Here is a 21,248-nt window from a genome sequence, read left to right on the forward strand (position 1 = left end):
GGGTTGGTGTGGCCTGTGGTGGTGGGGTCCAATGTGATATCTTTTCATGGGGACCAAAATTCCTGGCGGCGCCCCTGCACATACCCTACCACTGGCAAACATGTCTCAATAGCGAATAGCCTAGACAATTTACGGTAGCCTTTTTAATTACATTTTTCAACTTCATCTGAAGGGGAGTTTGTTCACCATTTGCGCAATGCGCGTTCCAAAATCGATCAATTCCTCCATGTGCGCGGATTACCCCAAGAAAGGGTAAAGGTAGGAAATGGGGTGCCAAACCCCAGTGGGTTAAATATGCTCCACAGAGAAGTATCAACTCATTTACAGTTAGCATTGGTCTAGCAGTGGTCTTTTATATATGTTCAAAGCTGTCAATTTGATTTATAGAGGATGGGCAGGTGGCTTTTCATAAACCACAGGCTATGCTCCAGTTCCTTCATTGCTGGAATGTTCTAGAAATGTCCGAAGACATGCGCGTACTGGGACCAGAAATCGGCTCTGGTATTTCTAACACACTGACAATTTTTTTTCCTTGAGGCCCCATTATTAGCCAGATAATTATCATTTTACATTTAATTACATTTTACAGGTGTAAATATTGGACTATAAACTGTGCCTTCCTGTGTTATACTTATGCTATTTTTTTTTATTCCATTCTACTGAGCCATTTGCTTTATGTTCATATTCTTACCTTTTATTTCTTATTGTTGTTTCATTGTCGAGAAGGAACTAGGGGCACAGCCAGGGGCACACTCCAATACTCAGACATCATTTACAAATGCAGTATTTGTGTTTAGAGTCCACTAGATCAGATGCGGTAGGGATGACAACCCATTATATTGATAAGTGTGTAAATTGGACCATATTACTGCCCTGACTGAGCATTCGCAATGTAACGAGTACTTTTAGGTGTCAGGGAAAATGTAAAAAAGTACATATTTTCTTTAGGGATGTAGTGGAGTCAAAGTAAAAGTATTCAAAAACATAAATTCTCAAGTAAAGTACAGATACCCCAAAAATATACTTAAGTAGTACTTCAAAGTATTTTTACTTAGTAACTTTACACCACTGCAGGAACACTCAGCTAAAAATGGACCAGTCCATCTGGCATTTGCCCGAAATGCCTGATGGCCAGTCTGCCCCTGTCCAAAGGTCATTGTCATAGCCTATGAGATTATATCTTGACGTGAGGGGGGACAACTCAGGGGGGGTGTTGACTGTCAAAATTGACCACAATTTTACAAATTAGTTTTATTGGCAAGGCAGCAAGTCATCATGTCCTGGCTATCAGACACACAGTAGAGTTCCATAATATAAGGGACAAATATCTGCAGTGCCACTGGAGAACACAACATTAGCTAGCATTTTCTGTAATCAAATTAACGAATGATGCAATGCTGAAGATCTGTTTACAACAGGGAGGTATGGGGACTGGCTTTGCTCTCCCTCCACATCGTTATCGCAAGTGTCTGAACTAGAGGTGCCTAGACCAGTGGTGGAAAAAGTACCCAATTGTCAGATACCTTAATAGAAAGTTACTCAAGTAAAAGTGAAAGTCAGCCAGTAAAATACTACTTGAGTAAAAGTCTAAAAGTATTTGGTTTTAAATATACTTAATATACTTTTTTTCACCTTTATTTAACCAGGTAAGCTAGTTGAGAAAAAGTTCTCATTTACAACTGCGACCTGGCCAAGATAAAGCAAAGCAGTGCGACACAAACAACAACACAGAGATACACATGGAATAAACAAGCGTACAGTCAAAAACACAATAGAAAAAAAAGAAAGTCTATATACAGTGTGTGCAAATGGCGTGAGGAGGTAGGCAATAAATGGGCCATAGTAGCGAAGTAATTACAATTTAGCAGATTAACACTGGAGTGATAAATGAGCAGATGATGATGTGCAAGTAGAGATACTGGTGTGCAAAGAGTAGAAAAGTAAATAAAAACAATATGGGGATGAGGTAGGTAGATTGGGTGGGCTATTTACAGATGGACTATGTACAGCTGTAGCGATCTGTTAGCTGCTCAGATAGCTGATGTTTAAAGTTAGTGAGGGAAATATAAGTCTCCAGCTTCAGCGATTTTTGCAATTCGTTCCAGTCACTGTCAGCAGAGAACTGGAAGGAAAGGCAGCCAAAGGTGTTGGCTTTGGGGATGACCAGTGAGATATATTTGCTGGAGCACGTGCTACGGGTGGGTGTTGTTATCGTGACCAGTGAGCTGAGATAAGGCGGAGCTTTACCTAGCATAGACTTATAGATGACCTGGAGCCAGTGGGTCTGGCGACGAATAGGTAGCGAGGGCCAGCCGACTAGAGCATACAGGTCGCAGTGGTGGATAGTATAAGGGGCTTTGGTAACAAAACGGATGGCACTGTGATAGACTGCATCCAGTTTGCTGAGTAGAGTATTGGAAGCTATTTTGCAGATGACATCGCCGAAGTCGAGGATCGGTAGGATAGTCAGTTTTACTAGGGTAAGTTTGGCGGCGTGAGTGAAGGAGGCTTTGTTGCGAAATAGAAAGCCGATTCTAGATTTGATTTTGGATTGGAGATGTTTAATATGAGTCTGGAAGGAGAGTTTACAGTCTAGCCAGACACCTAGGTATTTGTAGTTGTCCACATATTCTAGGTCAGAACCGTCCAGGGTAGTGATGCTAGTCGGGCGGGCGGGTGCGGGCAGCGAACGGTTGAAAAGCATGAATTTGGTTTTACTAGAATTTAAGAGCAATTGGAGGCCACGGAAGGAGTGTTGTATGGCATCGAAGCTCGTTTGGAGGTTAGTTAACACAGTGTCCAAAGAAGGGCCAGATGTATACAGAATGGTGTCGTCTGCGTAGAGGTGGATCAGGGAATCACCCACAGCAAGAGCAACATCATTGATATATACAGAGAAAAGAGTCAGCCCAAGAATTGAACCCTGTGGTACCCCCATAGTATCAAAAGTAAATGTGATTGCTAAAATATACTTAAGTATCAAAAGTAAAAGTAGAAATAATGAAAAATTCCTTATATTAAGCAAAGCAGACGGCAACATTTTCTTGATTTTAAAATGTACGTAGAGTCAGGGGCACACTCCAACACTCAAGACATTATTTACAAAAGATGCATTTGTGTTTACTGAGTCCGCCAGGGCAGAGGCAGTAGGGATGACCACGTGTTCTCTTGATAAGTGCGTGAATTTGACAATTTTCCTGTCCTGCTAAGCATTCAAATGTAATGAGCACTTTGTGTGTCAGGGAAAATGTATGGAGTAAAAAGTTCAATATTTTCTTTAGCAATGTGGTGAAGTAGTTTTCAAAATTTAAATAGTAAAGTACAGATACTCCAAAAAACTACTTAAGTAGTACTTTAAAGTATTTTTACACCATTGGCCTAGACACAGTCTACAGATGTGAGACACATGCATGCAAGCATCCGCACCATGAATAGAGCAGGCTTTACAGAGTAGCCATCTACATTTTAGTCATTTGGCAGACGCTCTTATCCAGAGCGACTTACAGTAGTGAATGCATACATTTCATACATTTTTTTCTCCGTACTGGTCCCCCGTGGGAATCGAACCCACAACCCTGGCGTTGCAAACACCATGCTCTACCAACTGAGCCACACGGGACCGTACAGTACTCTGGAGCACCATATCAATAAAGCATCTATTTACTGTATTTCAATGATCACCCTGATAGTATACGTCTCTGTGTATTGGTATCCAGCCAGAGGTGACAGGTAGCCTAGTGGTTAGAGTGTTGGACTAGTAACTGAAAAGTTGCAAGATCGAATCCCCGAGCTGACAAAGTAAAATCTGTTGTTCTGCCCCTGAACAAGGCAGTTAACCCACTGTTCCTAGGCCGTCATTGAAAATAAGAATTTGTTCTTAACTGACTTTCTGAGTTAAATAAAATAAATTGGTATCCAGCCAGTGGTTGAATATCTCTGGAGACATGAAAATAACTACAGCAATGCTCCCCATCCAATCTGACAGAGCTTAAGAGGATCTGCAGAGAAGAATGGGAGAAGCTCCCCAAATACATGTCTGCTACCCTTGTAGCATCATACTCAAGAATACTTGAGGCTGTAATTGCTGCCAAAGGTGCTTCAACAAAGTACTGTGTAAAGGGTCTGAATACTTATGAAAATGTGGTATTTCTAAAAAACTTTTTTCTTTGTCATTATGGGGTAGTGTGTAGATTGATGAGGGAAAAAAAACTATTTAATCAATTTTAGAACAAGGCTGTAACATAACAAAATGTGGAAAAAGTTGAGGGGTCTGAATACTTTCCCAATCAACAGTACCTGTGTATTGGTATGTACTATACTGCTCAAAAAAATAAAGGGAACACTTAAACAACACATCCTAGATCTGAATGAAAGAAATAGTCTTATTAAATACTTTTTTCTTTACATAGTTGAATGTGCTGACAACAAAATCACACAAAAATAATCAATGGAAATCCAATTTATCAACCCATGGAGGTCTGGATTTGGAGTCACACTCAAAATTAAAGTGGAAAACCACACTACAGGCTGATCAAACTTTGATGTAATGTCCTTAAAACAAGTCAAAATGAGGCTCAGTAGTGTGTGTGGCCTCCATGTGCCTGTATGACCTCCCTACAACGCCTGGGCATGCTCCTGATGAGGTGGCGGATGGTCTCCTGAGGGATCTCCTCCCAGACCTGGACTAAAGCATCCGCCAACTCCTGGACAGTCTGTGGTGCAACGTGGCGTTGGTGGATGGAGCGAGACATGATGTCCCAGATGTGCTCAATTGGATTCAGGTCTGGGGAACAGGCGGGCCAGTCCATAGCATCAATGCCTTCCTCTTGCAGGAACTGCTGACACACTCCAGCCACATCAGGTCTAGCATTGTCTTGCATTATGAGGAACCCAGGGCCAACCGCACCAGCATATGGTCTCACAAGGGGTCTGAGGATCTCATCTCGGTACCTAATGGCAGTCAGGCTACCTCTGGCGAGCACATGGAGGGCTGTGCGGCCCCCCAAAGAAATGCCACCCCACACCATGACTGACCCACCGCCAAACCGGTCATGCTGGAGGATGTTGCAGGCAGCAGAACGTTCTCCACGGCGTCTCCAAATCAAATCAAATGTATTTATATAGCCCTTCGTACATCAGCTGATATCTCAAAGTGCTGTACAGAAACCCAGCCTAAAACCCCAAACAGCAAGCAAAGCATGTGAAAGAAGCACGGTGGCTAGGAAAAACTCCCTAGGAAAAACTCCCTAGAAAGGCCAAAAACCTAGGAAGAAACCTAGAGAGGAACCAGGCTATGAGGGGTGGCCAGTCCTCTTCTGGCTGTGCAGGGTGGATATTATAACAGAACATGGTCAAGATGTTAAAATGTTCATAAATGACCAGCATGGTCAAATAATAATAATCATAGTAGTTGTCGAGGGTGCAACAAGCATGTCCGGTGAACAGGTCAGGGTTCCATAGCCGCAGGCAGAACAGTTGAAACTGGAGCAGCAGCACGGCCAGGTGGACTGGGGACAGCAAGGAGTCATCATACCAGGTAGTCCTGAGGCATGGTCCTAGGGCTCAGGTCCTCCGAGAGAAAGACAGAAAGAAAGAATTAGAGAGAGCATATTTAAATTCACACAGGACACCGGATAAGACAAGAGAAATACTCCAGATGTAACAGACTGACCCTAGCCCCCCGACACATAAACTACTGCAGCATAAATACTGGAGGCTGAGACAGGAGGGATCAGAAGACACTGTGGCCCCATCCGATGATAGCCCCGGACAGGGCCAAACAGGCAGGATATAACCCCACCCACTTTGCCAAAGCACAGCCCCCACACCACTAGAGGGATGTCTCCAACCACCAACTTACCGTCCTAAGACAAGGCCGAGTATAGCCCACAATGATCTCCACCATGGCACAACCCAAGGGGGGGCGCCAACCCAGACAGGAAGACCACGTCAGTGACTCAACCCACTCCAGACTCTGTCACGTCTGTCACGTGCTCAGTGTGAACCTGCTTTTATCTGTGAAGAGCACAGGGCGCCAGTGGCGAATTTGCCAATCTTGGTGTTTTCTGGCAAATGTCAAACGTCCTGCACGGTGTTGGGCTGTAAGCACAACCCCCACCTGTGGACGTCGGGCCCTCATACCACCCTCATGGAGTTCGTTTGAGCAGACACATGCTCACTTGTGGCCTGCTGGAGGTCATTTTGCAGGGCTCTGGCAGTGCTTCTCCTGCTCCTCCTTGCACAAAGGCGGAGGTAGCGGTCCTGCTGCTGGGTTGTTGCCCTCCTACGGCCTCCTCCACATCTCCTGATGTACTGGCCTGTCTCCTGGTAGCGCCTCCATGCTCTGGACACTACGCTGACAGACACAGCAAACCTTCTTGCCACAGCTCGCATTGTTGTGCCATCCTGGATGAGCTGCACTACCTGAGCCACTTGTGTGGGTTGTAGACTCCGTCTCATGCTACCACTAGAGTGAAAGCACCGCCAGCATTCAAAAGTGACCAAAACATCAGCCAGGAAGCATAGGAACTGAGAAGTGGTCTGTGGTCCCCACCTGCAGAACCACTCCTTTATTGGGGGTGTCTTGCTGATTGCCTATAATTTCCACCTGTTGTCTATTCCATTTGCACAACAGCATGTGAAATGTATTGTCAATCAGTGTTGCTTCCTACATGGACAGTTTGATTTCACAGAAGTGTGATTGACTTGGAGTTACATTGTGTTGTTTAAGTGTTCCCTTTATTTTTTTGAGCAGTGTATATCTTAAAAATATTGTGGTGTAAGGGAAAATATTGAATGGCAGACCTTGACCCCCCCCTCTTCAATTGTGTATCAGGGAGAGTGGGATATGCAAAAAAACACATTTCCAATTCACAAATGCATATTAATACACACGTGTGAAATAGGACAAATAAGCACCCACCAAATTATTAAAATATGGGTTTATATAAAAGGAGACATGTAAATACAGTCATCTCTTTATTACACATAGAACTAGATATTATGCCCAGGACATGGGATCATTAAAACAAAATAAAAATACAGAAAAAAAAAAAAAGTGTGAAGACATCTTCAGATCACCCAGATGGATCCACGAAATAGTCCTGCAAAGAATAATAATGAATCACAAAACATTAGGCTGTCATGTTTTTCTTTTGTAATATAATAATCGAAAGAACAACAATCTGAATTCAAACGGCAGACATTTTTACAAGCGTTAGAACAGCACAACATCCTTATTCTTGAAAGTCCCACATGCATTACCTTTGAAATTACTAAACTGAGGGAGACTTGAAGAGGGTAAGACTCACATGTTGTCATAGCGATTCATTCCAGGCCATTCCTCACTTTGTACTCATGCACATCAGTGCTGTGCTGTTTGAAGAGCTGCAGATGAGAAAAATAACCATTCAACCAGCCTCTATAGTTTGGCATTCATCCTGGACTGCATTCAAAAATTCAAACAATGTTCTACAGTATTGTGAAAGGAAATCAGGGGAGAAGTTTACAAATATCAGTAGGCTAACTAAGTAATTTTATGTTTTGATCCTGGGAATGAATTTGGTGCCAAAGGGCACACAGTCATGCAGTTTAATGTGTGTAACCCCCAATAGAAGAGGTGAGCCGTCATTACCAGGCCCCAGAGGAAAGCGGACGTCCCGAACGCTAGGCCCACACGCAGCCAGTTGGGGTTGGTGTGATCTGGCTTTGCTGCGGTGAACACAGACCGACTCCCAACTGCAAGATAAAAGGGCAATGAGATTAATAATCAGTATTTGACTGACTGGCAATTCAACAGAAAGACTTGTGGGGTTGTAATGCTTTAGTTGTTACTGTATGAGTATGTTCTTGCTGACTCCCAATAGAGATCCCACAAGTGACAAGTTAGTCACAAATTGTGCATACATTATTGTAGACTACACCAATACTAGGTTGACAGATGTCTCCATAAAACAATCATTCATGAGGTAATTATTGTGCATGAAAATCCTGTGTTTGGACTAATGATTACATCCCAGGTAGCTAATAATACCTAACTAACTTGTAGACTACTAGTAAGCTAACGTCACTTAGCTACTATACCTAGATAGCTATATCAATCATTTGAATACAGCTACTTTGTGTTTTCATGTCAATTGCAATGTTATTAAAATTTGAATGGCTATCAATGTTGCCATATAACTTAGTACTTCACTTAGTCAAGACAGTTACGCTAACCTTGCTAAAATAACGTTAGCTATTGACATTGGCTAATGTTAGCTAGCTAAGCTAAGGTCAGGCCTCAAAACAGCCCGATAGCCAGTCTTCTCGCAAGGTTAACGTTTTTTTTAAAAATATATATATATAAAGGATTATTACACAATTTATACATCTGTTTCCTTTTACTTTACTTACTCTTGCTGACGCTTGCTGCCCGTAATAACAAACGATAAGGTGTCATTTTAGCCACAGGATTTGTTCCCTCATCCGAAATCGGTTCGTGACGAGCTGTGATCGACTATGTGCCCTGTCCAATGGAGTAGAATTTGAAATGAAAACTGAATAATAGATTGAAAAAAGAGGGATGATTTTATTTAGAGATGAAAGGCTCAGTGTTCCTCAAATAAAGTACACACTTGAACCATTTAGCCTTTTTTTAAACTAGGCAAGTCAGTTAAGAACTGCCTTGTTCAGGGGCAGAACGACAGATTTGTACCTTGTCAGCTCAGGGATTCGAACTTGCAACCTTTCGGTTACTAGTTCACCATTCTAACCAGTAGGCTACCCTGCAATAACATATCAACTTCTATATGTCATGTTTTTACGTCTATAATGCAAACCACATAACAGTAATGACAATGCTGCAATGATGGCTAATGGCTACGGAAATGGACTGTAATCTTATCTAATTCATATATTTTGTATTATTATTTCTGTCTGGGGCTGGGCACAGTGCCATGTAGCTAGCTCTGGAGAACCTAAGGTTAGAGTTATGAGAACAGAGAAAAATATATTTTACATCACGTCTATTGCAGAACCGAAGTGATGCACTATAGTTTATAACACGTCCCCTTCCATAATTGTCTTTGATTGATTGGTTACATTTGTAACTTTTCAGTTTGACAATTTTGCACCGTACAGCAGCACGCACACAGACCCAGAGAGCAGCTTGACCCGGAGGAGAAGGCGGCCATTTTGGTCTGAAGGGGGCCTTGGCTGTCACCACGTGAGGAAGAAGAGCCCGAAAGAGAGCGAGACTATTCCGGGAGCTTTGACTCGAAGAGACCGAGAGGGGAGAGAGAGAGGAAGCTTCGATTCTGATTCATGTGCGAAGCTACAGAAGAGTAGCCAGTTTACAGAATGCCCTCAATTACTCTACCGCCGAAGGAGAACGCTCTATTCAAGAGAATATTGGTAAGTGCCTAGTTGCCGCTAGCTAACTTGCTAAATATAGCAAGCTAGCTAACTTGCGCACGTTACAGTAGCTACTCTATACATTACCAGTAGCTAGCTAGCGTTGATTCGATTTGAAATAAAACAGCATGCATTCATGTTGTATCGTTAGTTGACATGTGTTGTTCCTTCCATCACCCTCTCAACGATTGTAACGTAATAACTAGCTAACTCGTGGGCTAGTATGTCGCGAGGCACTCGAAATGGCCTGATTGTCATCATTAGCTTGTTAGTTAGCGGTTTCAGTTTTACACCGTTTACTAGCTAGCTAGTTACCATGAAACATGGCTAACAAGCGAGTAAACTCACTAACTTGTTATCTATTGTATCAGTTTGTTGTAGCGGGGTGGTTCAAAAATAAACGCATAACTTTGCTCCAAAACATGATTGGCAAGGAACGTTAGTTAGCTTGCTAACTACGGCTAGATAAGTTTGGCTAACGTAGGAAGCTAGCTCGCTGCAAGATCATTCTACATTCATCCGCACAGGTACTTCATCATTACTCAGCATTTTAGCAACAAGAGTAACTATAACTAGCTATGAAGCTAGATGGGCGTTACATTTAACATGCACAACGTATGTGCAGTGTTGTCCCAAAGATATTACTGCAAACAGCGGTATGTTAAGTATTGCAATCCTTTACCACAGATTGCAGTTAGCTAACACAACCTAGCTACCCAGCCAGCTAGCTGTCACTCACATTTTGCTTAACCACATATGGGAACTAACTATAAACAATTAGCTTCCTATCATGCCAGCTAAAGTACACACGTTTAGTCTACTTTGCTGAATATTGAGCACCATTCACACAACCATTTCCTATTTCTGGACATAGTGTTTAACAATGTTGGGGGTATTGGCTTAGTTAGGTTGTCATTAGTTCGGCATCTCTCTAGGCCTGCAAATTCAAGTAAGCCACACCTAGAGTGTTGGGTATAAACTGTCAGATTAGTTGCCAACATATGTTTTTTCATAAGTATACTCATATATTTTTGAGCAATTATGTAAATTGAGGAAAGTACATTACTGAATAAATTTCTACAGAGTTGGTTCTCTGCAACAACAAAAAATTCCACTCTGATGCAGAGCAAACATTTCTTTATCTTAGTTTCTTGCATTACTTTACTCTGCAAATATAATAGTATTCATTTGCCAATGCTGTTTGAGGAGAGCTTTCAAGGTGGTGGCCTGGTTGTAAATGCTTACCACAAGTATGTTTTGCATAATGTGAATTGTCTGTTTCCACTCAGAGCCTCTAACGTTCTGTACAACATTCTGAAAATGTTTGTTTTAGTTGCTGTGTTGAACACTCCTCAGTTTCCTTGGAGCCCCTGCCTTCTCCCTATGCCAGTGTGGATTCCCGGGTATTAGCGTTATGCGGGGAATTGGCAGGCTGATCACTGAGGTGCTAGGCCACACTGTGCTGACCCAGGCAGATAGGAATCTACGTCTGACTGGTTCTCTAATCACTGCATCTCATCACCCACCTGACCACACATTCACACAAAGCTAGATGTTTTTTCAAACCCAATCAATCAAGATACTACTTACTGTATTAGGTTGTGGTGAGCTACTGTCCCTGCTTGCTGGCAGGATGGTATCACCAGACAACCTACCCAAAGGTGTTATTTGTAACTCTGTATTTGGGTGATTCATCAGATCTGAACTCTAAAAACAGGCTTTGCAAAAACCTTGATGACAACACACCTCTCCCCTGTTGCAGAGATGCTATGAGCACAAGCAGTACAGAAATGGACTCAAGTTCTGCAAACAGATCCTCTCCAACCCAAAGTTCGCAGAGCATGGAGGTGAGGCCTGCTTCAACAGCCACTACTCACTTATCTTTCAGTGGTCGGAACATCAGTGTTGGTAATTAATTTCTTGGCCTAATTAAGTTTTTTGGGCTGTGACTGACACTAGTTCCTCTTCTCCCTCATCTGTCCCTCAGAGACGCTGGCGATGAAGGGACTGACCCTGAACTGTCTGGGGAAGAAGGAGGATGCGTACGAGCTGGTGAGACGAGGCCTGCGCAACGACCTCAAGAGCCATGTCTGTATCCTTTTATACTAGGGCTAATGAGGTGAGGGTTCGTATGAACCTCCTAGTCGGAGGCGGGAAGACATTCACCAAAAGCTCGACATCATAATAAGCCCACACTTTTGACTCCATCCCACAAGCCCTTACTGCGCCATGTCTACGGCACATAATCCAGACATGGAATGGGAGCGCGCTAGATTGGCTCTGACTGTTACTGTGACATCTAATAGTATAGGCTTGGTTGCATTAACACAGGGTTCAATGTTTTTATTTGTCACCATGAGTATTAGTTTTCTTTGTTGCCTTGACATTTAGTCATGTGCCTTTAGTAGTCCTCCAAATGGGTTGTTTTAGCGAGGGATTATATTTGAGGTTTGTATATATTTTTTTTTAGCCTTTCAATTAGTCACGTCAGTTAAGAACAAAATCTTATTTACAATGACGGCCTACCCCTGGTTTAGTGTGTGTGTGTAGTCTGTTGTTTTGCCGCCTTAACCTTTGCTCTCCCAGGCTGGCATGTGTACGGTCTGCTGCAGCGGTCGGATAAGAAGTACGACGAGGCCATCAAGTGCTACCGCAATGCTCTGAAGTGGGACAAGGACAACCTGCAGATCCTGAGGGACCTTTCACTTCTCCAAATCCAGATGAGAGACCTGGAGGGCTACAGGGTGAGGACCCAGAGACGGACTGTGTGTGCACACATGTCTCCACTCATAAGTATTAGCTCCTGCTGTGTGTAATAATTATTCTGTTATTCTCTCTCGCTCTCTCTCGCTCTCTCTCTCTGCAGGAGACCCGCTACCAGCTCCTGCAGCTGCGTCCCGCGCAGAGAGCCTCATGGATCGGATACGCCGTGGCCTACCACCTGCTGGAGGACTTTGAGATGGCCGCCAAGATCGTTGAAGAGTTTCGCAAAACGCAACAGGTGAGCTTTGACCTCTGTGTTTTGAGTCGAATAATTCTCATTGGGTGCTCTGTAGAGTTCCTGTATCACCCATCTGTATAAATTATTCTGATTGGTCACCCTGCCTGGATCAGTACACCCGATTGGTCACTGCCTGTGTCAGTAAATGTGGTGGGTGGTGCTGTGTTTCAGACGTCACCAGACAAAGTCGACTATGAGTACAGTGAGCTGCTGCTGTACCAGAACCAGGTGCTCAGGGAGGCGGGGCTGTTCAAGGAAGCACTGGAGCACCTCACCACCTATGAGAAACAGATCTGTGACAAGCTTGCCGTGGAGGAGACACGAGGTGTGTGTGTGAGAGAGCGAGAGAAGGGGGGGACAGTGAAACTGCATGTGAAAGTATTCATGTGTGTATTGAGTGTTTGAATCCTAATGTTTGTGAGGGTGTAGGGTTGTGTTTGTAGATCTGTATAAAATGTGATTCATGTGAACCTATTTATCGTTCAGGAGAGCTGCTGCTGCAGCTAGACCGCTCGGAGGAGGCCACTGAGGTCTACCGACAACTCCAAGAGAGGAACCCTGAGAACTGGGCCTACTACCAGGGTCTGGAGAAAGCACTGAAACCAGGTATCCTTTGAACCCTCACTGCTACCCACCCCATTCCCACTGGACCCTCTCTCTGGTCCATTCTTTAGCATGAGTCCTCTCACTTATGCGTTTGGTAGATTCTCTGACCAGATTTGAATCTGCCTATGAATGGCATGCTCTGACTGTTGGCTTCTTGTGTTCCCAGCTTGCATAGAGGAGAGGCAGAAGCTCTATGAGGAGGCGTGGGTGAAGTATCCCAAAGGACTTGTTCCCCGGAGGCTGCCTCTCACCTTCCTAACAGGTACGTGCTTCTTTCACATGCATTGCTTGCTGTTTGGGGTTTCAGGCTGGGTTTCTGTACAGCACTTTGAGATATCAGCTGATGTACGAAGGGCTATATAAATACATTTGATTTGATTTTGATTTGATACATAAATAAGCCATTATCACTATTGCTGTGTAATCATCCATGGTATGATGGCCTATCAAGACGACGGCTGACAGACTCGAGCACGTTGAAACGTGGTCTGTGGAACACCGGAGGATGGGGTGTTGAGGAGCTCCATTCACTTGTTTTCTTTTCAGGTGAGAAGTTCCGTGAATGTCTGGACTGCTATCTGAGGATGAACTTCAGTAAAGGCTGTCCGCCCGTCTTCACCACTCTGAAGTCCCTGTATCACGACAAGGAGAAGGTGAGCGAGAACCACTGCCATTCCATAGGCTCCAGCAAGTCACTGAAGTAACATGCCTGGACTGAGATGTCAGGGTGATCTTGTGTTTGCTTGTTCCTCTCCGTGTAGTTGTCCATCATTGAAGAATTAGTGGTTGGATACGAGACGTGTTTGAAAAGCTGTCGAAAGTTCAATCAAAGTGGTGAGTGCGATCAGATTTGCGTGTTTTATGAAATCTAATAGGAACCGTATTAGAATCTCTTATGGTGTGTGTGTATTAGATGACGGTAAGGAGGAGCCCCCCACCACTCTGCTGTGGGTCCAGTATTTCCTGGCTCAGCACTTTGACCACGTGGGCCAGCAGACGCTAGCCCTGGACTACATCAACACAGCTATCGAGAGCACACCCACGCTCATAGAACTGTTCCTCATCAAGGCCAAAATATACAAGGTAGCCCACATACAGCTGTTGAGAGCACCCCTGCACCCGTAGAATTGTTCAAGGCACACATTTTCTAGATGTCATTATAGTGAAGATTTACAGTGTAACACTCTCTCATCCTATCTTTGTCTCTGTAGCATGCAGGTAACATAAAGGAAGCAGCCAGGTGGATGGATGAGGCCCAGGCTCTGGACACTGCTGACCGCTTCATTAACTCAAAGTGTGCCAAGTACATGTTGAAGGCCGGCCTGGTCAAAGAGGCAGAAGAGATGTGCTCCAAGTTCACAAGGGTCAGTCAGTGTTTGTGTGTGTTGCCTTAAAACCCTTTGTGTGTGTGGTGTTAACTGTGGGTATCTGTGTTTCAGGAGGGTGCGTCAGCGGTAGAGAATCTGAATGAGATGCAGTGTATGTGGTACCAGACAGAATGTGCTCTGGCCTACAAGTCCATGAACAAGTTTGGAGATGCGCTCAAGAAGTGCCACGAGATCGAGAGGGTAAGTTTTCTAGCTGGGGGGGCAGATTCAGCGATCACTGCCTCATTGCCTGCACCCGTAATGGGTCAGCGGTCAAACGACCTCCACTCATCACTGTCAAACGCTCCCTGAAACATTTCAACGAGCAAGCCTTTCTATTCGACCTGGCCCTGGTATCCTGGAAGGATATTGACCTCATCCCATCAGTAGAGGATGCCTGGTTATTTTTTTTAAATGCCTTCCTCTCCATCTTAAATAAGCATGCCACTTTCAAGAAATTTAGAACCAGGAACAGATATAGCCCTTGGTTCTCCCCAGACCTGACTGCCCTTAACCAACACAAAAATATCCTGTGGCGTTCTGTATTAGCATCGAACTGCCCCCGCGATATGCAACTTTTTAGGGAAGTTAGAAACCAATACACACAGGCAGTTAGAAACGCCAAGGCTAGCTTTTTCAAACAGAAATTCGCTTCGTGCAACTCCAACTCTAAAAAGTTCTGGGACATTGTAAAGTCCATGGAGAATAAGAACACCTCCTCCCAACTGCCCACTGCACTGAGGATAGGAAACTCTGTCACCACCGATAAGCCCACTATAATTGAGAATTTCAATAAGCATTTTTCTACGGCTGGCCATGCTTTCCACCTAACTACCCCTACTGCATTCAACAGCACTGCACCCCCCACAGCTACTCGCCCAAGCCTCCCCCATTTCTCCTTATCCCAAATCCATTCAGCTGATGTTCTGAAAGAGCTGCAAAATCTGCAAAATCACCCCTAAAGCCAACTCCTCCTTTGGTCGTCTCTCCTTCCAGTTCTCTGCTGCCAATGACTGGAACGAACTACAAAAATCTCTGAAACTGGAAACACTTATCTCCCTCACTAGCTTTAAGCACCAGCTGTCAGAGCAGCTCACAGATCACTGCACCTGTACATAGCCCATCTATAATTTAGCCCAAACTACTACCTCTTCCCCTACTGTATTTATTTATTTTATTTATTTTGCTCCTTTGCACCATATTATTTATATTTTATCTCTGAACTTTCTTCAAACTACAAATCTACCATTCCAGTGTTTTTCTTGCTATACTTTATTTACTTTTCCACCATGGCATTTTTTTGCCTTTACCTCCCTTATCTCACATCATTTGCTCACATTGTATATAATCTTCATTTTTTAAATAAAAAAAAAAAAAAAATCTTTTTTTTTTTTTTTCTACTGCATCATTGATTGTATGTTGTTTTACTCCATGTGTAACTTTGTGTTTTTGTATGTTGTCGAACTGCTTTGCTTTATCTTGGCCAGGTCGCAATTGTAAATGAGAACTTGTTCTCAACTTGCCTACCTGGTTAAATAAAGGTGAAATAAAATAAATAAAATAAAATAAAAATTCACTGACGAGGTTTAAACCTGTATAGATGGCCCAGTGCTAGTACAGGTCTGCTCAGTGGTTGGATTGCCTCATCATAACCATCTGTGTCCCATTAGCATTTTGTGGAGATCACAGACGACCAGTTCGACTTCCACACGTACTGCATGAGGAAAATGACGCTGCGATCCTACGTGGACCTGCTCAAGCTGGAGGACGTGCTGCGCATGCACCCCTTCTACTACAAAGCTGCCCGCACCGCCATCCAGATCTACCTCGGCCTGCACGACAACCCACTCACCGACGACAACAAGGAACACCAGGCCGACGCCGGTACGTGTTGTGTGTGTGTGTGAGAGTGTGAGTCTGTGCAAGACCCCAACTGACGCTTGTTTGATATCGCTCATTTGATGTTTTACACACTGGTTTTTGGTTTGGTGTAGTGCAAAGTTCCCTCTGTTTTTTGGCACTGAGCAAATTTCAGGTCTGCTGAGCACAAACTTGAACTTTGAAGATTCTGTGCAACTTCCAGCGTGCGTTTACTGTGAACACAGACTGTTCCCGCTTTAAGTTAGTTTTAATTGGTCAAGTAGGCTACTGTGGCTATTTGATCATAATGTAGGCCTACCATTAAAAACGATGGAGAAAATAAATCTCATAACATTTTAACATGGAAATAGCTGTTCTCTCATTCAGCCTACAGTGGCAGCCAATGTGTGGAGTTCAATGTAGGCCTAAATTCCATGAGGCTTGAAAAAAACATACAGGGCTTGACATTAATCTGTTTATCCATTTGTCTTTCAGACAAGGAGGTGACTGAAAATGTTTGATGCAAGAAACCACTTTCCAAAATAAAATGTGTTTTATTCCCATACCATTATTCCAGAGAATCAGACACATTAAGCTACCCTCTGCCTATTGGCTACTTAGCTTATTAAATCCGGCAGGTAGCCTAGTGGTTAGAGCGTTGGGCCTGTAACCGAAAGGTTTCTGGATCGAATTCCTGAGCTGACAAGGTAAAAATCTGTTGTTCTGCTACTGAACAAGGCAGTTAACCACTGTTTCCCGGTAGGCCATCACTGTAAATAAAAGTAACTTATTATTATTTATTTTTTTACAAATCCTGTCACAAAATAAAACACTGCCCCTTTAAGAGGAAAAAAAAAGCTCTTTACCTGACTTGCTTTTCACAGATGTCTAGAAATGTACACTTCTTTGTGCTCTTGTAATAAGCAATCCCTCACTTATAGCCCAGTTATAGATAATTTGAAGTCAGCAAATGACTCGAACTAGCAAAGGATATGAACAAAATGTGCACACATGGCTACATGCAGCTCTCGCTTTGATCGCAAAACAAGCTCATCTATTCACGACCGCTCATGCTGGTAACACAGTCCAGTTCAAGGTAAATGGCAATGATCCATATATGGCAATGGTCTATTTGCGTATAGGCCTACTGTACCTCTGTTTATGCTGCACTGGTCTATGTAGAGTACGGGCTGAGTAGTGCGTCAATGCAATAGAATCCTACCCGAATGCGTTATGCCTACAACAACCTCTTGTTTTGTTTTGATCACAATTGCCACAGTAAAGCGAAACGTTGATGGTGTTAACAGGGAAACCTGTAGAACAGTGGTCACCAACCTTTTCTGAGTCACGATCACTGAGTCAAAATGCAAGCAGAGATCTACCGCTCACATTTTCTTTACCACGACTTGAAAAACATAAGCCTATGCAACATTAACAATGAGGTTTGTGCAGTAAGTTATAGGCCCAATACATTATCACAGCAATTGGCCTGCCAGTGCATTGTTGGTCGGGCCATTTTTGAAAAATTATATGAAACATTTTGAGGTAGGCTATATGATCACACTGGTAATAGATCCGTTGTATTATTTGTGAGACACTGCTGATTGAGCATGCATTTAAATAGTTGGATTTTTATTTTCATTTTACCGGGCTGATGGCGTCTGCATCTGATGGTCAGTCTCAGCGGAGGAAGAGAGCAGCCGACTAAGGGTCTGCCTCTCAACATCCCTCAGCTCTCCCTTTCCTCCACTGACACTGACCAGCTGATGGCGAAACTCGAATCGCCCCTCATGCACAAATTCATGTTACTCCTATGAACAGAGAATGTAAAATGTTCCTCTATATTAAAAGTCGCTAATACTAAAGCAAGCCTAGACATGCACTTTCCTACTCTTTATTTACTGCTGCAGTGCTTGTTGTAGCGCTGTGTGGAAATAGGACGAACTTGGATTTAATGGCTTATAAAAGTGTTGACAGTGCTGAGTAAGAACTCTCATAAAAACAGCATCTCTTTGCTGTATTCATTGACAGTCTCTCTAGTCATGGTTTTAAATGTTGAGAAATCTCACAGCATCTCTTTACTGTATTGGTTGAGTCTCTCTTGTCATGGTTTTAAATGTTGAGAAATCTCACAGCATCTCTTTGCTGTATTAGTTGAGTCTCACTCTAGTCATTACTGTAGTCATGGTTTTAAATGTTCAGAAATCTCAGTATCAACTTTGCTATAGCTTTCTTTTATGCCTGCTACGTTACTGCAGACACTGTAATCTGAGCCATCCGATTGGCCAGCGGTAGGCCTATAGTGCACTTGATTTCCGGCACGCAGGGCAGCTGAATCTGGTGCACTTAACGCCAACAGCCGGAGATAAAAAATAAAAAAAGGCTTTATCGTTATTTATTTTTTTACGATCGATTTAAGAATGCCTTGGAGATCGACTAGTTGATCTCAATCGACCGGTTGGTGACCACTGCTCTAGAAAGTGAACATCACTCAAATCTCTTGCTTCTCTCTGTATGCTGATATTTCTTCTGCGAGGCAGTCTCGGGCTACTGTGCGCCCACGTGCAGCTTTGAGGGAACATTGGTGTAGTGTCTTGATTTGTAAATGATCCCAGTGTCTGAGAGAAGTGACACTGTCCCGTCTGTCCCTGTGCGTGTCCCACAGAGAACCTGAATGACAAGGAGCTAAAGAAGCTGAGGAACAAGCAGAGACGAGCCCAGAAGAAAGCCCAACTAGAAGAGGAGAAGAAGAACGCCGAGAAGGAGAAGCAGCTGAAGAACCAGAAGAAGAAGAAAGAAGATGACGACGAGGAGATCGGAGGACCAAAGGAGGAGCTCATACCAGACAAACTGGCCAAGGTGCGTGTGGCCTGTAAAAGATGAAGGAATGACTGAGGCCTATCCCGACAGACTCCTCACAGTGAGCCCTAGTCGTTGGAAATGCCTCAAAGAACAAACTTGTGGTTTCGCTTTACCCTCATGGCTACTGCCATTAGCCCTGTGGGATATCACTGCAGAACATTGTGCAATTACACTAAGGAGACTGAACAGTTTTTGGGGGATAAGACCCATGATATTGTTTTCTTCCCCTGTAGGTGGAGAACCCACTAGAGGAGGCAGTGAAGTTTTTAACCCCCCTGAAAAACCTGGTGAAGAACAAGATTGAGACTCACCTCCTGGCCTTCGAGATCTACTTCAGGAAAGGTAAAGGAACGAGAAGCTGATTGACGTTCTGACACGAGAAGAATCTGGTACTTTTGTCAAAAAAACTTAAACATATCTGTTGCTTTCCCTCTCGTAGAGAAGTACCTGCTGATGTTGCAGTCCGTGAAGAGAGCATTCTCCATGGAGCCCTCTCACCCCTGGCTGCACCAGTGTCTAGTGCGCTTCTTCAAAGGAGGTACAGTTTAGTAGGGCTTCTGTCATTTGGTCAGGCTGTTGGGCCATGTCATTATCCAAACTCTATGGATTTAAGATACCTTCACATCCATCTGTCTCTGAACCATTTGTTTCCGGAATAGTTGACTGTGTTCTGGTACAAATATCTCTACCACGTTCTGATTCTGTGTGTCTTCCTCAGTGTCCGACAGTAAGGACCTACCGGAGGCTGTGCGGACTGTTTTGAAGCAGGAGATCTCACGGCTGTTTGGGGAGAGCAACCCCCAGAACTTTAACAAGAACTACCTGAGCCAACACTCCAACTCTATACCACACCGCGTGGCTGGTACGTACACGCACTACCTGACTCAACAGTACAATTATGCCACATGAGACTTAACCATAACTACACACACACTATGTCAACTTGTAACTGAAAAGTTCCACGTTGTCCCCCCTGCAGCTGCTAAGATGATGTTCTATCTGGACCCATCCTCTGACAAGATGGCCTCTGAGCTGGCTACAGCGCTGGATGAGTCCCTCACAGGGAGAAGCATCACGGTGAGTGCTTACTCACTGCACTAATCCTTGTACAACATTTTTATATTTAAATGTATCAAGTACCTTTGGCACAGTAGTCCCACACCCGAACCAGAAACAACATTAGGGAAAAAGGAAAGGAATAATGTCAATTGTCTGTGTGACCCAAGTCTAAGACATTTTATCTTTCCTGTCAGATCTGCACAGATGTGCTGGAGGCGCTGCGTGAGGGCAATCTGGGCGATGGGCAGCAGAAGGCAGCAGAGGCGTACCGCGCCGCGTGTAACAAGCTGTACCCCCACACCTTGGCCTTCATGCCCCCCGGGTACGAGGACAACACCACCTCCACCATCAGCGCCAACGGAGACCTGTCAGCAGGCGAGCACGACGACATGGCCAACGACATGTGAGAGGGGAGCGAGGGATGGGAGGGGAGGAGCGTACAAGCTGCCAGCCGCTAGTCTGACAACAACACCCCAGCTACGGTTGTTTGTTTTGTGAATGCCCCCTGCAGTGCACTGACCTGGACTGAGAGAGCCGTGAAGAGGAGGGAAAAACAAATGCGCATTTTCCAAATTTATTTTTTATTTTTTTTAAACCCTGTTGACATCTCTTCTTTAACTGAACAAAATAAAACTGTATAAGAAAAGTGTTAGGGTGGCTGCCGTTAAGTCAGGTTTTTACTCCTGTGTTTTCACGCCTGTGTTTCTCCTGTATGTGCATCTGCTTCTCACGTTTTTAAAGGTAATTTATATATTAAAAACAAAGAATTTAAAACATTTGCAAAAATTGAAAGAATATAAATTGTAGTAGTAGTGGTGGGGATGGAGGATTGTGGTATCTACCTGTGAGCTGGCATGTGCCAAAAATGAAAAGGTGGAACTTTTTAAAAGGAGACATCACTTGTTTCCCAGGGGAGGCGTAGCGGCGATGCACTCGGTGAATCAGCTACTGAGCTCAAGCAGTCCTCTGCTCGGCCACAAGGTTGTGCAGCGGTAGAGGTCCCGGCATGGCCTCCAGGAGGGAACAGGACACGACTGATCTGAATGCAGAGACACAGAGCTCAATGCTCACCTGGAGTGCTGTATGACTGACAAATGTGC

At 43.9% G+C, this 21,248-nt stretch overlaps 3 protein-coding genes and 1 non-coding gene across 5 annotated transcripts in view; 2 read left to right on the top strand and 2 right to left on the bottom strand.

Annotated features, from left to right (window-relative positions):
* Window positions 1-6,965: 6,965 nt before the first annotated feature.
* On the bottom strand, window positions 6,966-8,695 carry ndufc1 (NADH:ubiquinone oxidoreductase subunit C1). The gene is made up of 4 exons (XM_014212340.2): window positions 8,395-8,695; window positions 7,634-7,737; window positions 7,311-7,386; window positions 6,966-7,103 (listed from the first exon to the last, which is right to left on the bottom strand). The coding sequence occupies exons 1-3, from the start codon at window positions 8,438-8,440 to the stop codon at window positions 7,327-7,329; spliced, it is 210 nt and encodes a 69-aa protein (XP_014067815.1). The 5' UTR covers window positions 8,441-8,695; the 3' UTR covers window positions 6,966-7,103; window positions 7,311-7,326.
* Window positions 8,696-9,195: 500 nt separating this feature from the next.
* Window positions 9,196-20,797, top strand: naa15 (N-alpha-acetyltransferase 15, NatA auxiliary subunit). Its single transcript, NM_001140156.1, has 20 exons — window positions 9,196-9,393; window positions 11,156-11,240; window positions 11,381-11,485; window positions 11,980-12,137; window positions 12,260-12,394; window positions 12,566-12,719; window positions 12,881-13,000; window positions 13,167-13,262; window positions 13,547-13,653; window positions 13,762-13,834; window positions 13,914-14,083; window positions 14,212-14,364; window positions 14,440-14,568; window positions 16,038-16,251; window positions 18,893-19,086; window positions 19,323-19,431; window positions 19,529-19,627; window positions 19,808-19,951; window positions 20,069-20,166; window positions 20,343-20,797. Exons 1-20 carry the CDS (start codon window positions 9,340-9,342, stop codon window positions 20,553-20,555), a joined length of 2,610 nt encoding a protein of 869 aa, NP_001133628.1. The 5' UTR covers window positions 9,196-9,339; the 3' UTR covers window positions 20,556-20,797.
* LOC123724185 (small nucleolar RNA SNORA18) lies at window positions 19,118-19,251 on the top strand. The gene has a single exon (XR_006756863.1). It is a non-coding gene; the product is annotated as a small nucleolar RNA SNORA18 (small nucleolar RNA).
* The window catches only part of ugl (ureidoglycolate lyase), a 46,487-nt gene continuing 45,947 nt past the window's right edge, over window positions 20,709-21,248 (bottom strand). For both annotated transcript variants that reach the window (XM_045723906.1, XM_045723905.1), the window contains exon 29: window positions 20,709-21,187. The gene's annotated coding sequence lies outside the window, so the exon portion shown is untranslated. The remainder of the gene's footprint in view (window positions 21,188-21,248) is intronic.

The sequence above is a fragment of the Salmo salar genome, chromosome ssa09, assembly GCF_905237065.1.
Source record: "Salmo salar chromosome ssa09, Ssal_v3.1, whole genome shotgun sequence".
Lineage (NCBI taxonomy): Eukaryota > Metazoa > Chordata > Actinopteri > Salmoniformes > Salmonidae > Salmo > Salmo salar.